The 19,647-nt window shown below is 37.8% G+C and overlaps 2 protein-coding genes across 2 annotated transcripts; one reads left to right on the forward strand and one right to left on the reverse strand.

The window, feature by feature from the left end:
* Positions 1-1,986: 1,986 nt before the first annotated feature.
* On the reverse strand, positions 1,987-3,540 carry LOC5576039 (peflin). The gene is made up of 3 exons (XM_001662327.2): positions 3,341-3,540; positions 2,818-3,202; positions 1,987-2,576 (listed from the first exon to the last, which is right to left on the reverse strand). The coding sequence occupies exons 1-3, from the start codon at positions 3,350-3,352 to the stop codon at positions 2,350-2,352; spliced, it is 624 nt and encodes a 207-aa protein (XP_001662377.1). The 5' UTR covers positions 3,353-3,540; the 3' UTR covers positions 1,987-2,349.
* Positions 3,541-11,578: 8,038 nt separating this feature from the next.
* LOC5576040 (survival of motor neuron-related-splicing factor 30) lies at positions 11,579-19,616 on the forward strand. The gene is made up of 4 exons (XM_001662326.2): positions 11,579-11,757; positions 11,859-12,118; positions 12,184-12,330; positions 19,201-19,616. The coding sequence occupies exons 1-4, from the start codon at positions 11,716-11,718 to the stop codon at positions 19,469-19,471; spliced, it is 720 nt and encodes a 239-aa protein (XP_001662376.1). The 5' UTR covers positions 11,579-11,715; the 3' UTR covers positions 19,472-19,616.
* The last annotated feature ends 31 nt before the right edge of the window (positions 19,617-19,647 follow it).

Here is a 19,647-nt window from a genome sequence, read left to right on the forward strand (position 1 = left end):
ACCTGCATGAATCTCGTACGATTGCGCAGAATGGAGCATGCTAAAATGCTTTGTTCAAAAAAGTATATATGTATTGTAGGGTGCGACATGTTTTCCGAAAATTGTCAAAACAAAAAAATCGTGTGCTCTTGTGAATACAAACTAGGGAAAGTGTATCAGTTATGGCTATAGTGGTTTCCTATTTGGCCATATGTGTTTAGAACTTTCACATTTTGAATATTTTTGAATGTTTCAACATCAAGATTAATTGTATATCAAACTACTGAAACACAAAGAATAATTAAAAATTTTAAAACAATCAAATTATCACGTATTGCGAAATAGGCAATCGTTATGTCCATAAATGGTACACCTATCCTACATTAAAAGAAAAACTCAAAGTTTTAACCAAAATATTCACCCCTATTTTTGTTTACGGTTCGAATGCCCTTTCGATCGAAAACCATTTTGCATTCCTTTATTCGTCATCAAACGTCAACATCCCACCGCAAAATCGCTAGTGTTTGGAGGGGATTTTAACCTCCAAATTGCCAAATAACCTCCAAATCATCACCTCCAAGTTAGTTCTAATACACTCCGTTATATGAAATATGGTGGCGCGTCGATCGTCGCAAGTTTATCGTTGAACAGTCAATACGCCAGCAAAATCAAATCGGCCGTGGATTCCAATAGGATTTGATCGAAATATTTAACTGATGTAGGGTAAAAGCACCGGTTTTGGCCAGCCTAGGCCAAATCGAGAAAATCTAAAAAAAATAAATGGGAAGCCGTATTTATACTACAAATAGTCAAATGCAAGCTTTCAATCCATATTATGTGTGTAAAATATCAAAACTGAGCTAAAACCATTTTTTGCTTTGAAAATCCCGTTGGTCAATATAGGCCAACGGAACCAGTTTCAGCCAGAGATTTAACTTCGGTTCCTAAATTGGCCAATTGCATTGATTTCTCATGAGAGTGGCCAAATTAGGTGTATGGGAGTTAATATTATAAGAAAAATGAAATATTTTTCTTATGTTTTGAAACAATTTGGACGAGTAAAGAAGTGTAGCTCTATCATATGAATATAATCTACTAAAAACAAAAAGTTGCATGCTGATTGGCTTTGTAAAACGGTGTATAATCCAATATGGCTACAACTGGCGTATGGCCAACACCGGTGCTGCTACCCTAGTTTTTTTTCTTGTGTGAAACCACAAATGAAATTTTGAAGAATCCATGGAGGTTCAACGTGAACAAAAATACTCGAGTTTGATATGTCTAGATATTTTTGAGGTAGGTATAATTATGAATCCCTAGTTAAATTTAATGAGAAATCGAAGAGCTCCTAATAGATTTCCTGAAAGAATTTTGAAGCAATTCCTAAGATTAAGCATTGATGAATTCACGAAGGAATTCATATCAAATTCATAACCAAAATATCTCAAAAACTACGATGAACGATGATTCTTATGAATTATATGTTCTTTAGGTAAATTCTTCAGGTAAATCATTTTTGTTCAATCTAATCGAAAAATTGATATTTACAACACCTTCAATGTTACTTCATACATCATGGAACAGCAATTACGTTTCAGTTTGTACAACTTCTACAGCTCTATTTTTCTTGTTTTTTAGAAAATCGGAAGTAGGAAGTAGCTAGGACGTGTCATTTCATGTTTCGCCTTATTATGGTCAACAACTCCCTACTTTATACATTTACAAAATAGACGCTTGGCTGACGCTATTATACTTTTCATTCCTAAATGTTATTGAGAGGGTCAGCAACACCCCACCATCATCTACAATTTATGCATTAATAAGTTTTAAACGAATTTCAAAACATTTCAATTTAAACCAAGGAAAAATTACCTACCTATACAAATGCGTAATCACAGTCTCGCACTCGGCCCGCATATATTTCGGCACTCTCTTCCATGACGTCTAAAAATATTAACCCAACCAGGGAATATCTTTCTTTCGGAAGACAAAAAACACTACGCACTCTTATCGATTAGTTGGTAGGTATAAACCTACCGTTCAGATTTATTACCAAAATAACGTTCGCGACCTCAAGCTGTGTGAATCTCGTAAGATTGCGCATACCTAATGGAACATGCTAAAATGCTTTGTTCTAAAATAAATATATGTATAGTCAAAGTAGAAGAAAATTAACTCGTATAGTGTACAACTTTCCCCGACGATCGGGAATTAGCCTTCTGCAATACTATTTTCGAATGCCAGCAGCAATACGTCGTTAGAAACTCCTGATCTGGTCAGATTCAATAGTTGATTTATAGCATTATAAACTTAATAGTGGTTCTTTCGAATGCATATATCTCGGTCAACATAAGCCTCAGATTCCCAATTTTAAGATGTGGTGGTTAGAGCAACGTTTAGAAAATCTTCAAATCCAATTGTGATCACTCCCTTCTGCTCGGTGTCCCTAGCACGGAACGCTTCGGTGAAACGTTGAATCTGGACGCAAGTGACTATGAATTGATCAACGGAGATATCCTTCCGATGGACCGGGTCATTTTTCACGATCAAGAACTGGATAAACTGTGGTGAGAATCGGAATCCCATTTGGGTCAGTGCTGAAAGAAACAAGAGTGTTTAGGAGTTTCGCGAAATTTTATCGACATTAAGAGTGGCCACTTCTATTAAATAAAGAGATTCTCGAGTTTTCCCAGCTTTTTTCCCGATAAATTTGGAAATTTTCCCATTCCTCAAAATCGGTAGTTCCAAACTCGGACGATTTTTTCTCTGGTTTCCAAAAATCCAAAAGACCTGCTACAAGCATTGGATGGCCACCCTGTGACATTGCTAAGCAATTACCTTGCGATAGTTCCGCTTCCTCAATGTGGCCGGAAGCATCCCGGTCGTAAGTTTTAAAAATCTGCAGCCATTGGTTGATATAGTTGTACAGCTTCTCAAACTCGTAAATGTCAATCGTTCCGCTGCGGTCCCGATCAAACATGCCGATCATCATGTTGCACGCCGTATCGGAGAAATGGTCACCCCGACCGTTGATTAAGGCAGCTTGCAGTTCCAGGCTATTGATCTTCCCGGAATTATCCTTATCGACGTTACGGAAAATGTTCTGAATTTCGGGACTGACCGCTGCCTGTTGAGGCGGAGGGGCGTAGCCTCCAAATTGTCCCGGATAGCCACCCGGCTGCTGTTGGCCATAGCCTCCGTACTGCTGCCCTGGATATCCGCCCTGTTGAGGAACAAGAAAAATAAAACGCCACGGAATGAATCACACAACTAGAGCGTCACTTTCTTATCGATACAACTTGTGAAACACTTTTGATGATTATAGTTAATTATGCGATAATTAAAACGATTAGAACCTCACCTGATAAGCCATTAGGTCTGCGAAGGTTGTTGATATAGAATGAAGCTTGTTTTCTTATCGAAATGGTTTTAACACACTCGTGTGAGATGCTAATTTGTTCTCGTAAACCTTCAGAGACGTGAATTTGTAAACTACTGAATATTCTCATCAATGAAGACGATGAATGAAAAGTCAAATTACGCCAGATGCAGTTAGTGCTACCAATATTGAACCAGGGTCGAACTCTTGGCTGATTCTGTGAACGATGTTTGAATCATTGAACAACAGAACGGAGCCCAATGGGTCAATGCACGAGTTCACTAATTTGACGTTTGAGCGGTGCCGAATTCACTGGTTGCTATGGTCACATACATAACACGGCACCGCTAAAACGTCAAATAGTGAACTCGTGCATTGGTCCATATGTGCACAAAGCTCATTAAGGGTGAAGATAAATCAAAATCATATTATGTATCCGGTAGAAATCAAGACCTACACTTATTTGAAATTATTATTTTCTCGGGCCCGAGCGTCGCAGCTATTATGTGAATAGTACGCTGTGTTTATAAAAATCGTAAGAATGCAGCGCCACACTTAAAAACTGATTTCAAAATACGGCGAGTTGAGGCGCGTCGCGAGTCTCACTTGCGCGATCCGGTTTGGTGGCGGTGCGAAAATACCTTATGAAATCGACACTGTTCTTCATAAAGCTAAGTATGATGTTTCACACAAGAAAAGTAAATAAATGCCTTGACTTAATGGGTCAAGAAATTTCCTACAGAGAGCCCCATTTCAAATGACATTTCTTCTAAACTACGTACTACGATCAAATAAATGTGACACAAGAGTTGGATTGCTTCGTGGTCTTCGGCCGTCTGCGTTCAATTTTTTTATAGATGTTATACACAATTTTAATGGCTCGCGCTAAATTATAGTTTACCCGATCGTTATAATTTTACACAGTTATAGAACTCAAATGAGACCTGAAAAGTGGGCTGGATCAAAAATCTGAATTTTGTTCACACTAATGAATCATTCAAAATATTCGTAAGGCTTTTGGGGGGAGTTTCTTACAAGGGAGAACATGAAATAGAGAATAAAAAATAAACACATTTTTATTTTTTGCTCAATTTTGAGATTGAAATTTAAAAGTTGTGCGGTGATAGATTTTTACATACCTCGCTTCATATTTGAATAAAAAATAATCCGAACAGCAGCCACAAACTTGTAAAGCAGAAAATAAATATACAGGTCGGACTCGATTATCTGGAGACTCGATTATCCGGTGACTCTTTTATCGCAGATTTTAATTTTTCTTTTAGTAGGGGAACTTACGTATTCTCGGCAGTCTAAGCCAATGTCGCGCTTCTTTTGTAATTTTCTCGGACATCAGCAGCCAAATTACGTGTTTGTTTGTTTACATTCATGCGCTGCTCAATCATCTATCGATGCACACCGACAGACTTGTTAAAATCTCTCTGGAAACGCTTTTACAACGCTGCGAACATCTCTTGTCAGTATGACTATTGTCGGCAGCTTCATTCTCTTCGGCAACTTTGCCATAAGCGCTGCAGGTGAATCTGTTCGGCAGCTCCAAATCAGTCGCATTTTGAAGCTTGTTCATTTGAATTGAGGACATCTTTAGTAACATTGTTTATTCCGTCTCGGAAATCTCGTCAGCGGGAAGGTGACAGAGCAAATTAACATCTGAATATTTTCATTGGTGTGTTTTGATAGAAAAATACTGTGTATTTGGCGTTTGAAATTTGATTGCCGATAATAGTCGAATGGTGCCAAAGCCGTAAGTCTCCCTAATTCGATTATCCGGAGTGAAAAAAAATCGAAACTCCGGATAATCCAGTCCGACCTGTTGTTGATTCTCCCTTACTCGTTAGTCGGTACCTCGATATCGTGTTAGAGAACCATAGTAAAAGTTTAATGAAACCTCCAAGAGACCATTCTTGGATCACACACCCAAACAAATTTTGTTGTATAATCTACCGAATCCATGGTAGAACTACACGGGAAAAAAATTCTGTAGTAAAAATAACTATTTTAGCTGACTACGCCCATTCCTAAAACTACCATGGAAATTCAGACCAATTTACTATGTTTATGGTACACCTCACCGCATTACTGGTACATTTGACAGAAATAATTTACAACAATATGATTCCAACTACAGACATGGTAAAATCAAGCGCATTTCTGGTCTGCTGAAAATTGCCGGTGCGAGCGCTTAAGTTAACCCCCTAAAATGGTAGTTTTTACCGCACAATTTTTTTGCGTGTAAGAACTGCACCAACGATTTTCAACCGACTACAAAAATCTGTTAAGTTTACTATAATCTGGTGAAAATCACTGAGCAGTGCTGTAAATTTGACTATGTCCATAGTACCATCCACTACAAAGCATTGTATTTCAATCCGTGACACCCACAGTACAACACAGTGTGGTCAAAAGTATGATGCTAAACTTCTCAAATCGAGAATGTTTCTAGTCAAAAATACTACAACTCTGGTTAAATCAACAGAAGAAATTTTCTTGTGTAGTGATGTTGACTATGTTTTGGTAGAGTTAACAGATTAATGTAGTCGGTTGAAAATCGTTGGTGCACTTCTTAATTTTACTATGGATTCAGTAGTTTCTACAATAAAATTCATTTCAGTGAATTTTCACTCGTTTTGTGTTCTGTAACTCGATACCTCCCTAATTCGATGGTCTCAATATCGAATTATGAACAGTTGACAGCAAGAATTAGAAACTCACCTTCAAGTAACATTTTTGATGATATTATGAATGCGGTAAAAATAAGGACAAACGCATTTTCAAATGTTTTTTTTCTCGTCCGAGCGTCACAACTAATATGTGAAAAGTGCGCTATGTTCAGAAAAATCATAAGAATGCGCCGAGTTGAGGCGCGACGCAAGTGAGTTATACGCTATCCAGTTTGGTGGCGGTGCGACAGTATTTTGTGTTAACCATAGTCTTCCCAAACGAACATCAAACACGTTGGGGCTTGTTCATATATTTCATAACGCTCAAATTGGCCATTTTGGACACCCACCCACTTCCACGTGACGCTTTTTGTATTGATACTCTACAATTTTTGTATGAGCGAGAGTTAATGCACCTGAAACGTAAAGCGCTCAAGTAAAATTTCTCTTTTTTACCAAGTAATGTTGTTAGCCGATCCAGTATGAGCTAAGTGTTACACGCTTAAATAAATCAATACTAAAAGGCTTAAATATCATACTAAAACCATATTCAGTCTATTCACCCCATGCAATGAATATTGTTTAATTATACCCCCCATAGTATAAACGTTTTTTTTTTTTTTTTTAAATCTTTATTTGAGTGTATTTTAACACACGAGGGCTAGTTCTACACTTATAGTATAAACGGTTTTTATCAATCATAATGCTTAATAGTGCGATATTATTTAGCGGCCGTTGTTTTTTGTTTACATCCAAACCACATGGCCAGAAATATGCAAATTAGATAGAGAAAATCAAGAATAAATTGACAAAAATATTACATTTATTCAAAAACAAGCTTCATTAACGCATTTTTAACTGAACGACGATGCAGTGCTCCGATCATTTTAGAAATTAAACACAGCTGCTTTACCCAGGTATGATCGGAATTCTCGGAGTCCTTTCGACGTCTTGCAAAGTTCCGGATATGTCTGCCATCGCAACCTCCTAAATGCCAACTCGCTCTGCCACCAGTACCGTCCGGTCACATTCCGCAGATTGCCGTCGTTACTCTATCCGAAAACACACGCAACCGGTTGAGGAAGATGTCGAACTATGTCTTCCAGGCGGCCCACCCGGTCAGATAGAATTTTCACCGGTATCCGCCGTTTCTGCAACAGAAGGAACACTACAATCCTATGCATTGGCCTTGTTTACCATCCTCGGGGTATCTGATTTTTTTAACACGAGTCAGCTTCACGCCGGGTAGCTGAAATTTTACAGATGTTTGTTAATCGTACTCAATTTGTTAAGTATAGTCTTTAATACTAACTTTGGGACACTATGAGTCCGAAAAATTATTGATTTATAAATCTGAATGCTGACAAATTCAGGAAAAAAAACTCACGAACACGTTTATAGAAGCGAATGGTTGCAGCTGAAATTGATAACAAAAGTCACCAAGTCCCAAGTATAGCTCGCAATAGTCAAAATCCATTGAAGGTAATAATTTTCAAAAATGCATGGTAAAGTATAAAACATATGTTGATGATGCATATTTCATACGCTGGACAATGCTTAAAATTTTAAGATGCCACAGTTGTATTAAATAATACCCTAAATAGTATTTCCAAAGTTCTCCGTGTACTTTTACTTGCGGAATAATAGGGTCCTAAAGCCCTGTCCCAATTGGGTTGTTTAGTGAAGACAGTTTGTTACAGCTAGATCGAAAGAGCACATTTTTCTAGATATAACACGATTTTATTGCACTTCAATATTTTAATGTTTATATTATAAATGATTAAAAAACATTTCAATCCGTCGACTCAACGACATTTCAATTTACATAATGACAGTTCGTCCCGAAGTAAAGTTTGCCGAGGGGTGATACAAAAGTGATTTCCATACTAATTTCAAACCTGTTTTAAAAATAGTTCCAGGTAACGGAAAATTGTGAAACTTTAGATTCTTGTTTCATTTTTAACGTAGATTCAGAATATGTAGGATAATGGATACCCCTAAACAAGCCAATTTTAGTGCCAAACGCTTAAGTTTAGGCCACAAACACATGTTTACTCAATTTTTTAATGTTTTCTGTTTGTTTAAATTCACAAAACATTTTGATATTTTTTATTAGATTTTGTTACACCCTTTGGCTTAAACTCAAATTTTGGGTGTATTTTGTTTTCCGTGTCCCTTCCGAAATGTCATATAGGAACAACCCCAGTGAAAAAACTATAACCCCTGTGGTGTTTTTGTCGACTAAGAGAACGTCAAACATGATCAAAAGTGTCAAGGTTCATTTATGGACCCAATTTTTAAATTAAAATTTAAATATTATGTATCCGGTAGAAATCAAGACCAACATTTATTTATAATAATTGTTTTCTCGGGCCCCGTGCGTCGCAGCTAATATGTGAATAGTGCGCTGTGTTCATAAAAATCTTAAGAATGCAGCGCCACACTAAAAAACTGATTTCAAAATGCGGCGAGTTGAGGCGCGTCGCGAGTCTCGCTGGCGCGATCCGGTTTGGTGGCGGTGCGACAATATGATATAGCCATTATTTGAGCGGGAAAACTTCCTGAAGTAGTTACATTAACATGCTCTTTCGTGTTATTAAATAAAAACAAGATTTCATTCAACATTTTAGGACCCTATTGAGGTCTCCAAGCAAAGTGCCACAAATACTAAGGCACGATCAATCTTACACTAGTCGATTTCCTCAGAATGAAAACGTATCGATGTTTGTTTGACGTTTTTGAGCTTTCGATCAACGTCAGTCCAACAAGGAAGTGAATTCTCGGCAGCAATTCTGTTTATGTTTGCTTTCTCACAGCAAACAAAAGCAATGTTGAGACAGTTCTCACAGCAAACAAAGAAAATTTTGTCAACATTGCACTCCTACGCAAGCAATTAGATTGGTCTATATCTGGACAAACATTTCAAAAGGGCACATCGACATTGGTAAACATTGGCTTTGCAAGCCGCTGTTGTGCCCAATTCGATCACGCTTACCAATACCACTATCAGGAAGAGCTAACACCAATCTTTCTGATAGTGGTGTTAGTTTGCGTGGGCGGGCTTAAAAGGGCTCAACAGCAACGTTTTTAGAAAAAGGCTCAAGACCTTGTCACACGGGGATTGCATCCCACTGGCATGAGACAAAAAATTGAAAAAATACTAGTTAGAGAACACATGGAGAAATGCTGGTCTACAGAAAGACAGCTTGAACAGGTTCGCGGCTCAGCATAAAAGTCACTTTTCGAATCTAGTCCACGGAATCACCAGAGATAAAAAGAATATTGAAGTTTTACATGCAAAATCCCATTTATTTTCCCCCCAAATCAACTTAATTCTAAGGTTTGTACTTATCTGCTAGTGTTGTAAATATGTTTGTATATACGTGTATCCAATCGGCGACGTCATCGGCCATCCGGATGGCAAACCTTAGCCGCAGCCTGGCTCTACAGCGGGGCGAACATGCAGTGAATTGGCTGTTGACGACACTGCACCTCCCGCGAAGACACAATCGTTGGTATTTACTAATAGGCCTAGGATGGGATCAAGGTTGGTTTTAGGCACAGATAAATGGTACCAATAATTCTTCTCCTCACCGATCTCACTTTAAGCACTTCACGCCTACTCCATGCTCCACATGCTAAGTTCTGATTAACAAATTACACAACCCAAATAGGATCAAACTTTTTAAACGCACTTGCTTTTAGCCATGCACTTGTTCTTGTGTGCAGAACGGATTAGTCAGAACTGATTGGAGTTCTTGTGGGCATTTGGGTAAGAGCTTAGCTCTCATTCCGATCTATATTCACCAATTCACGATCGTAGGCTTATTCGGCAAGTGAGTGGTATTCAGGTACCCAATGAGTACTTTAGTACACCCGATCATCGCAACTGGTACTGGTGAGTTGAATCTGAATTGGTCAGATTTGTGAGACCGGCCTAATGGTCATTTGAATGTGATCCCACCACTTGGGCAATGCATTGGTGTGCTCGTGCACTCGTGCGGCACACGATCGGTTGCTAATGCTCGACAACCGACCCTGAAGATGGGTTCTGTGGTTCTGCTATTGAGTGTAATGATATACATTCAAATTTGAGAGCCCCAATATACTTTTTAATCTGGTGGGATAATACCCATTCCAAGGCAAACGTCTACATGTCTGTCGCATGCTATCTTGTAGCAGGTGACAACCTCTTGAGCCCTTTTCACATGTTTGTCCAGTATTGAGCCTACAAGTCCTATCTTTTTGCACAGTACTTATGATCAGCGTACCGGCCATTATGCGAGAAATTTATCATAAACTGCTGGACAAACATTTCAAAAGGGCACATCGACATTGGTAAACAATGGCTTTGCAAGACGCTGTGGGGCTCAATTCCACTCGATCATACTCACCAATACCACTATCAGGAAGAGCTAACACTAATCTTCTTGATAGTTGTGTTAGTTTGCGTGGGCGGGCAAAAATGGGCTCAACAGCAACGTTTCCGAAAAAAGGCTCAAGACCTCTTGAGCCCTTCACTGAACAAAATCTCCCGCCTGAAATTGAATGATTTGTGCCTCATCCGAGCCCCATGCTTATTTTCAGACACTTCTAAGATGATTTTCATCTTTGCCAAAATCATCTGTTTACAAACAACACCGAATGAAAATCATCTAGTCTGAGAATGATTTTACTCCTTGCAAAATACGTATGAAATTGAATGATTATCATTCGTACATGTAAACAACCCACATTGCATTCTTGTTATTAATTAAAAATATTTCAAATCGAATGTAAATAATTACTAATCGTTGAGGCTTCTATATGCATAACTGTTTATTTGTTCCATTGAAGGATATATTCATCACACTTTAGTATGTCGGAAGCGAAACAGCTTGAAGCGAATACGTAGAGTGCTGTAATGTAACCCCATCCTGGATGCATGGGAACCAAACTATGTGCGTTGAGGTTACTTTTGGTTTTGGTGCCTTCAATTTGTGTCGTCAACTTCGAACAGGGGCTACAAAAAAGATTTATTTGGATTATTCAACCATAGGATGCAATTACCTGAAATCTACGAGTAAATACCGAGCCCGTCACGCAGATGCCGCCATATTTATGTAAAGATTCGCAAGGATGATTTTATATTTAGCATCATTAGTCTGTCGTATGATATTTCAGACAATGATTGGATGATTTTCGGTTTGGGACATGGATGTAAATAAAATCATTCATTAGAGCCATGATATTCATGCTTGTTGTCACAATTTAACTGTCTGTTTATTTTCATACTGATGTATACTGCAAATCATCACAGAATTGGATGATTTTTGTTCAATAGATGGTGTATGCATCATACTCTTTCATCTTCATTCAAAATAAGGAATATGATGATTTCCAGCCTTGTGAATTGCAAATCATTCAGTATAAGTATGAAGCTCTCGTTCAGTGTTTTCAAATGTTTGTCCAGAACTGTGCCTTCGGGCACGTTCTCAGATATCCCACTGTACATGGGTGCACGTTCTCAGATTTGCTACCCAGCTCACTCTTTTTCGCTACCAAACATTAAACGTCAAAACAAAAGCAAAATCCAAAACCTTTCTTCCGATGCAGTGAAATTGGCGGAGCAAAACGTTTCCAGAATAATTCTCTTTTCCTGGTGTTTAATTCACGAATTTGTACTAGATTCTATTCACGATGGCAGACGATCTCCAAAACTACAAATTGCAACTACAACAGGTAAGTTTGAACGAGGAATGAAGACGCCATAAAAAGTTATGTTTACCTACTCCTTTCGATTTGTTTATCTTCCCCCCTTTTATGACGATTCCATCATCTAGGTTGAAGCAGCTCTTCTGACGGATCCGCAAAATGGTGAACTGCTAAAGCTGAAGCAGGACCTGGAAGAGGTCATCGATCTGACGAAGGATTTGATCCGAGCCCAACAGGAAGCCGAGCAGAAAAAAAGCGCCTATGTGGAACCGGCCAGCACCAGATACTTCGAGGGTGGCCCTTCAGCGGCCGAGAAGAAACAAACGAAACCGACCGTAATCTGGAAGGTCGGCGACAAGTGCTCCGCCAAATGGATCGAAGATGGACAGTGAGTTTACTCATTTTTTTTTATAATTCCTTCACAGCTCAATAATCTGGATTACACCGTTACAGGTACTACGATGCCACAATTGAATCGATTACAGACGGTGGTGAAGTCAGTGTCGTTTTCGATGCATATCAGAATCGAAGCACTACGACACTATCGGAGCTAAAGGAACAGAAGATTCGGAACGAAGTATTTCCTTCAAATAGTAACAAGTAAGTGCATTATGTTGATTATGAATAATGTATGTACTATACAAGGCTGGTAGCTGGTCTCTTTCTAGAGGCTTGGTCACTATGTCAATGCAAGTCTATAGAAAGCCTTTTTTCAATGGAAAGTATCTTTTTAACCAAAATATTCAAGGACGTAGAACGCGTGTCGCCTTCGTATCCCATGGCCAACGAAAAAAGAAATCAAAATCATCCTACACATTTTTTAAAGAATCCCTGATGTCTGATGTTTTTCAAGAACCTTCAGAAAATTATCCAGAGTTTTGATTGATTCCTTTTTTTTTTTCAATCATCCTAACAATTTAACTAGAAACCCTTCTAAAATTTGCTTTATAATCACCTCATATCTTTTTTTTTACATTTTTTAAAATACCTGAAAAAAACATTCACATTTCTATTCAGGTGAAAATGAATCGAAGCCAATCTTCAAATTTTCAAGAGCACGGATCTGTAGAACCAAACATCCGTTTAAGCTGAAAACCTAATCGATTGGTCACTAGCTGGTGGTGACCAATCGAAGAAGTTTTCAACTCAAACGGATGTTTGGTTCTCCAGATCCGTGCTCTTGAATATTTGAGCTTTGACTTCGATTCATCGTCACCTTAAGAAATGCATGGAGAAAATCCTGGAAACATACTTGGACAAATCTTTAAAGACTTCCTTGCGCAGTCATAAAAAAATACTGTAGGAATTCCTAAAGAAATCTCTGCGTAATTCCTGGAGATATTCTAGAGAAATTCTTATGTAAAATCCTAAAGAAATGCTGAAGGATAATTTTTAAGAAATTCCTGGAGGCATCTTTGAAGATACTTCTGGTTGAATTTTTGAAGAAGTTTCAACCGGGAATCTTGGTGGATGTCGTAGGAAAATCGATGGAAAAATCACCGGATAAAATCTTGGAGGGCTTAGGGCAGGCCTGCTGAAGTTTTTTGCACCGCGTGCCAAATCTCATTCTTTTCAAGAATGTATCAAGGATACCCCTTAGAATCTTCGTTATAAAGTTATAGTACTGGAATCTGTGAATACAGTATTCGGTCAGAAATCCACCCAGAAATATTTGAAAATTTGATTTTGACGATTCTTAGAAATCCTGCTAATGGTTTTATAAGAATTTTGTCCAAGTTTTTCGTAAAATTAATGTACAGAATTCTGTAAGAATCAAGCCTTTGCAGTGATATTCTGTTCACTTCACTCGAGACGAGAATTGTCACCTCGGTATACGAGACCGCGGTATAGTTTATTAAGTCATCAAAATCAATTACCTCTTGCCCACAGTTGATCAGCAGGAGTTTTCCCATTTTATTTTGTATGAAGAAAGGCATCTAACTTTAAATATTTTGTTAATGGGAGATTTAATCGAAAAAATATTTGGTAGGCGTGATAGCCATCATTATTACGCGCAACCGGTATTAAATATTTGTTCGAAAATAGTTCCAAATTTTGAGAAATAATTCGTTAGATGCATTTCGCCATACAAATATTGTTACCCTCCCCTTGGTTATGCCACCTTGCCGCGATGGGAGGGCATAATCCATTAGCCCATATGATGGAAATCAAAGGCGTAGTAAACTGTAGTGGTGATATCACATTTTGGCATTTTTTGCTTGAAGCCGCGTCATAATTCATATGGCATAGACGCAATAATATCTCGGATGTGATCCAACGATCTTCGTCATTGATAGAATTAATGCCCATTTCAAATAATTAATCTATTCAAAGTGGACATTAATACTATTGGTGTCGATCAGTTTGCCTTTTGCTAACCTGAATGATCCGTAGCCATTCTTACTATTAGCTAGCTAGATACATCGTTATCATGTACGACGTAGGGAATATTACTCTGAGGAAAATGACTATTAGATTCACTGAGTACAAAAAAGTGGCGACAATCTTATTTTAATATGGTTTTTACATTGCCATAAAAAGAAATAACTCTTTTGTAACAACGGTTATAAATAATCTAATTCCAGCTTCATTTTCGCAAAATTTACAAGTAGAAAGTAGGCGTTGTGAAGCATTGCATTTGCCGGGTCTACCCCGTTTGGCATAATGCCATATGGCATAATGCCGTTTGGCATACAGTCGTTTGGCATAATAGCTGTTTGGCATAACGGTCGTTTGGCATAATCGCCATTTGGCATAATTGTAAATAGCATTGCATTTAATCAAATTCGTTCCATTAGGCAAAGGAGGTTTTGATAAACTGCTCGTGATCGCACATTCTGCTGTCAGTTATTAAAAGGACATACATAAAATCTTCATTTTTAAAAGGAAACCAACATATAATGATGCTCTTTTATAATTGCATCATACATGACTTCCGGGGCCATTATGTACGAGATATTATAGCGCATTTTTTTAACAAATTGTGTCCAACGCCTGAGTTATGTCATGTTATTTGAAAAAAGAAGGAACATAATGTTTTATGACGCATCTTATGGTCCTGGATATTACTATACCATTGCAGAATTTTCTTTTTCAAATTATGCCAAACGACCATTATGCCAAACGACTATTATGCCAAACAACTGTTATGCCAAACGACTATTATGCCAAACGGCTTTATGCCAAACGACTGTATGCCAAACGGCATTATGCCAAATGGCATTATGCCATACGGGGTAGACCCGCATTTGCCACCGAAAAGTAAATCTTGTAGGAGACTGTTATAGAAGCCTAAGGTAACTTTACTCTTAAATCTTCACAATAAAAATGACTATGGAAAGTAAAACGCTGAGATCGATCTTTAGGGTACACTTGCTAGTTTCGAGAAATTGAACAGATAAGGAAAGTGACTTTTTTTCTTTAAGGATATATGAACGTAATGACCAATAAATACTTTTAACAACAAAAAACGAAATAACCTAGAACTACTACTAAACAGTCTAATTTTGTTAAGACTTGACGACAATTGACTTTAAGGCCCTGATCTTACGTAAAAGACAGGAGTAATCAGAATAGCACTTAAATGGCAAATTATTAAAAACCATTTCGACTTGACAGTATAAGTAATGAAACTACTATACTACTATTTCAAACAAATTCTGATGGAGCTGCTGATTTTCATAATCCTTTTCTCAGAAGCAAGGGAATATGGGTATTTTTCAAAAACTACCACGTCACAATACGAATTAAAAACATTGTTCATATGGGCACCATAGCTTAGTCCGTCTGAGTATTGGTCCTGGTAGAGGGGAAACTTGGCAAAAACCAGACCGAGAGTTCAGCCTTGACAAGTGAAGCTGTCAGGCAGCTCCAACTGAATACCATACAAAAAAAAATGAGAAATAATTCGTTAGATGCATATCACAATACAAATATTGTCCACGTTACCTTTTAGCGATTTTTCGTCCATAGACACTAGCGCATGTGCGTTACTATGTGGTGAGTAGCGAATCAGGCCATGCATGTGAGTTCAAAAGGAGAGTATCCAAACGAAGATGTTGAAATATGATTCCCGTGAATTTGTTGGTATTTTCCCTGAATTCCTAAAGTTAAATGAATTTGTGTTGCCCCATTTATCAAACTTGTGGTTCTGCTTCGCGTGTGTCATGTGGTTTCTTCAAAATCTAGAGTGAATTTGTGATAAAAGTGCGAATTAAACTGTTTGTGCAGTGTGAAGGCAACAATGGCCGCCCAATCATCATGCAACGCAAGGGAGTATTTTTCTTATTGCTTACATAGAATTTTCGTACACGGTTGTGGTATTTGTTTTTATGTGGATGTGTATGTCGAACCAGCGAGCGTGTTGGATGTGTAAGTCAAACATGTGTTGATTCACGCGACCACACACGTCTAAAGATTGTCAACTTTGGAATTTCGATGACTATTCCCCTTCCCCGTCAGTGTGGGTATTATAGGAAAGCATATTCGTTATAGGTACTTGTGTGAGTGAGTAGGTAGTTACCGTAGCCATAGTTACGCATTGATAGCTGATACATGTGTAGCTTGCAATGAGATATCACGCGTCACGTGGACTGTTCTATGTATTGTGTTGTTGCACTGTATTTGAAATGGTGCAAGATTTCGCGGGGTTGGCGTTTGAGCGGGGCATTGTTCACTCTATGGACCGATGCGCGGGTTCACTAATTTGACGTTTGAGCGGTGCCGAATTCACTCGTTTTCATGGTCACGTAAATAACACGGCACCGCTCAAGCTTGAATCGGAAAACTTGTTGAGCTACAGTCTTCTTGTATGCCAATGTTTTGGTAATGCGTGATGATAAATGTATGATAAAGAATTAGGATAGGCGCGATACAGCATTATTATTTTAGTGTTTTTGATCGAGTTCAATATTTGTTTTAGATTGCAGCCATGTATATCTGAGCCATGATAACCAAAACAATCGAGTTCGATTTTCTCGCAACGCCGGTGATTTTATCTCAATTTTCGCGCGTTTGTTTCGCGTCTCGGGTGTAGTAGATGAATAGGTAGTAGAATGGAAACCCTAAAGATTATGTTTTAATTTTTTAATTTTCTTCTCGTATCAGAAGGAAAAGGAAAAATTTGAAAAGTCTTATCACTTTTTTTATAGAGTGGATTCAGACTGAGCTTTCTAAATTAATCATTATTTTGACCATATACAAAAACCGATGGTAATTTTCGTTTCACCTACAGGTAAAATTAATAGTTGAAGATGGTATAATGAACTTCCTACAAAATACGTGATCAAAACGAAAACATTTTGAAAATTTAGCTCGCGGTGAATTGTAATCCTTTCAAAAAAGAATAAAGTTCAAAAGGACTCATAATTCATTTTTATTATTTATGCCATTACACAGCATTTATATTTTAAATAAAAAAATCAAAATTCAATTAAATAAATTTTAATAATTTATGGTGAAAATAACTAAAATTTTACATAATAACTTATTCTAAAATTGATTCAGGAGAACTAGAGTACATGTTCCATTTTATTACCACGGGCTTCCGTACAGAAATCAGTCCCTTAATTTTAATTTTAATGTTTAATTTATATTTTTATTGCACCTGCCTGAAGTCGATAGATCTCAAGACCTTCAAGCTAAAGCAAATCTTGTTGGCAAACATTGTTTTCTAAATATAGTTCTTTGTTCTGATGTTTTCAGCATCATGAGCATTGTAATTTATACTCTAAAAGTCCCAGAAAAAAATGCATGAAAAAAAAATGTGCTTTATAATCAGTTTGATATTCGTTTTCCACCAATCCATCTTAGTCTCTTTTTTGTATCAATCTCGTATCATGCTTTTGTGTCGAATATGTAAAATATTATAGAACACATTTTCATCGTACCAAGAATAGGAATGCTGCGTTTATATATTTATTTTGCAAACTATAAGAGGTTCGACACTATAAGTGTCGGCATAAACACTTGTTCATGTTTTGCATAATTTTAAAAATCACTTTGAATGGTTCGACACTGAAAGTCTCGACTTAGGCGTAATCTTCAGAGATTGATAAATAACTTTTTGAACTGAGGTTGCATGAATCGCATCACTAACCAAGGTGAATCCAGATCATGTAGCTTTTCATCCCTCCCCACTCCTAAAACTCCTTCCCGTGGCAGCCATGGAGATGCAGAGGTGATCTCGGTCTCTAGTAACAATGGATGTCACACCAACATTCCTTTCCTTCCCCGATGACCGTAAGGACGTGGCCGGCGCCGTTATTGACTTCATCATGTTTAGAGTCCTCGAAAATGTACATTGATGATGACTGGCTACTCCCAAGCCACATCTGTTGGTTCCTTGTGCAATTTCGATCATTCTGGTCAATCGCGGAGTAGCAACTACGAATTGTACGGTCATCTATGCTTATGCTTATGCTTAGTAGCGAATCAGGCCATGCATGTAACCCATTTTTAACACGCTTTTTATTTTATTTTTTTTTTTTTTTGCTGGGAGTAAAATGATGGTGTGTCAGAAAATTCGGCCATAAAGCATAAATCACGAGAGTGACCTAGCGTCAGAAAATGGCGAAATATTATTGATTTTTCTTAGCTCTACCTTTATTAGAATAGTGAAGGATACCAACATGCAATTTGTTCATAGACATGAGGATTTTTGTTATGCGAAAAAATAATGCTTAACTTTGACAAACAGTTTTTCTAAAAAGTCTTTGGAAAAACTATTTAGTTTTTCAACCAAAACCATATTGTAAGATTTTATATTTTCGTTACTTTGTAGAATAATATTTGAACGATGCTCAGAAAACCAGTTATGATTTTATCAATAAATAAAAAAGATATAGCATGAACAAGATGTCCACTTTATAAAATGTACAGTCCTTAAAATAGCACCAAGACAACGAACTAGCACGCAACGCCCAGTGGCACAGTCGAAACCGTTTCTGACGAAAAGATTTCCGGATAGCAGTGGGAATCAAACCCACACTCCTTGGATCGGTGCGATTAATGCTTGATAGCACTAACTGCACGGCCTCGAAGCCCCTCTTTGAAAATTACTTGAAGAATCCCAGGAGGAATTCCTGATAATAGTTCTGAAGAAACTACTGTGATTATCCTTAGATTTCCTGAAGACATCTAAAATGTAAAAATCACTAAGTGAACTCCTCTTTTTACAAGCAAGAAATCTCGTAAAGTTCCTATTTTTGCTACCAGCCCTAGGGCAAGTCGCCTAATGTTGAACGGCTACAAACGTCGCCTATTGTTGAACAGCCCATGTATTCCTTATGGCGTGTTCAACAATTAGCGAGCATTTTGACCGTTCAACAATAGGCGATTTACCCTACATTGTAGAAAATTCATTTCATAAATTATTTGTACTTTAAAGGGTAGCTTAAAAAAGGGTGCTGACAAAATCAACTTATCTGTGTATTCAGAATTTATTACAAAGCCAACTCTTACTTATTTCAGACGCATGCGACCCAATCAGAAGGAATACCTCAAAAAGAAGAAACAAAAGAAGCTCCAGCGCTTCAAGGAGCTGGAAGAGGAACGGGAAACGGAGAAGAACAAGTGGCTTCAATTTTCCGCCAAAAGCACCAAGAAGGCGGGAGTCAAGTGCAAGAGTATATTTGCTTCACCGGAGAATGTGAACGGTCGCGTTGGCATCGGGACTTGCGGAGTATCCGGTAAACCGATGACCGAGTTTACCCACGGGGAAAAGTACCGAAAGGGCGTGTAAGATATCGAATGGCGGGGTCATTTCTATGGTAAGCACTATTACATATAAATATATCTCTCCCAACTGGATGCTCTCTGGTGGCATTCGGGGAGTCTTGATGAACGGCACTCATATTTCTCAATACAAATAAACTGATTCAAAACTATGCCTCGACTGAAAAATCGTTAGCTAGATCT

The sequence above is a fragment of the Aedes aegypti genome, chromosome 2 (assembly GCF_002204515.2).
Source record: "Aedes aegypti strain LVP_AGWG chromosome 2, AaegL5.0 Primary Assembly, whole genome shotgun sequence".
Taxonomy (NCBI): domain Eukaryota; kingdom Metazoa; phylum Arthropoda; class Insecta; order Diptera; family Culicidae; genus Aedes; species Aedes aegypti.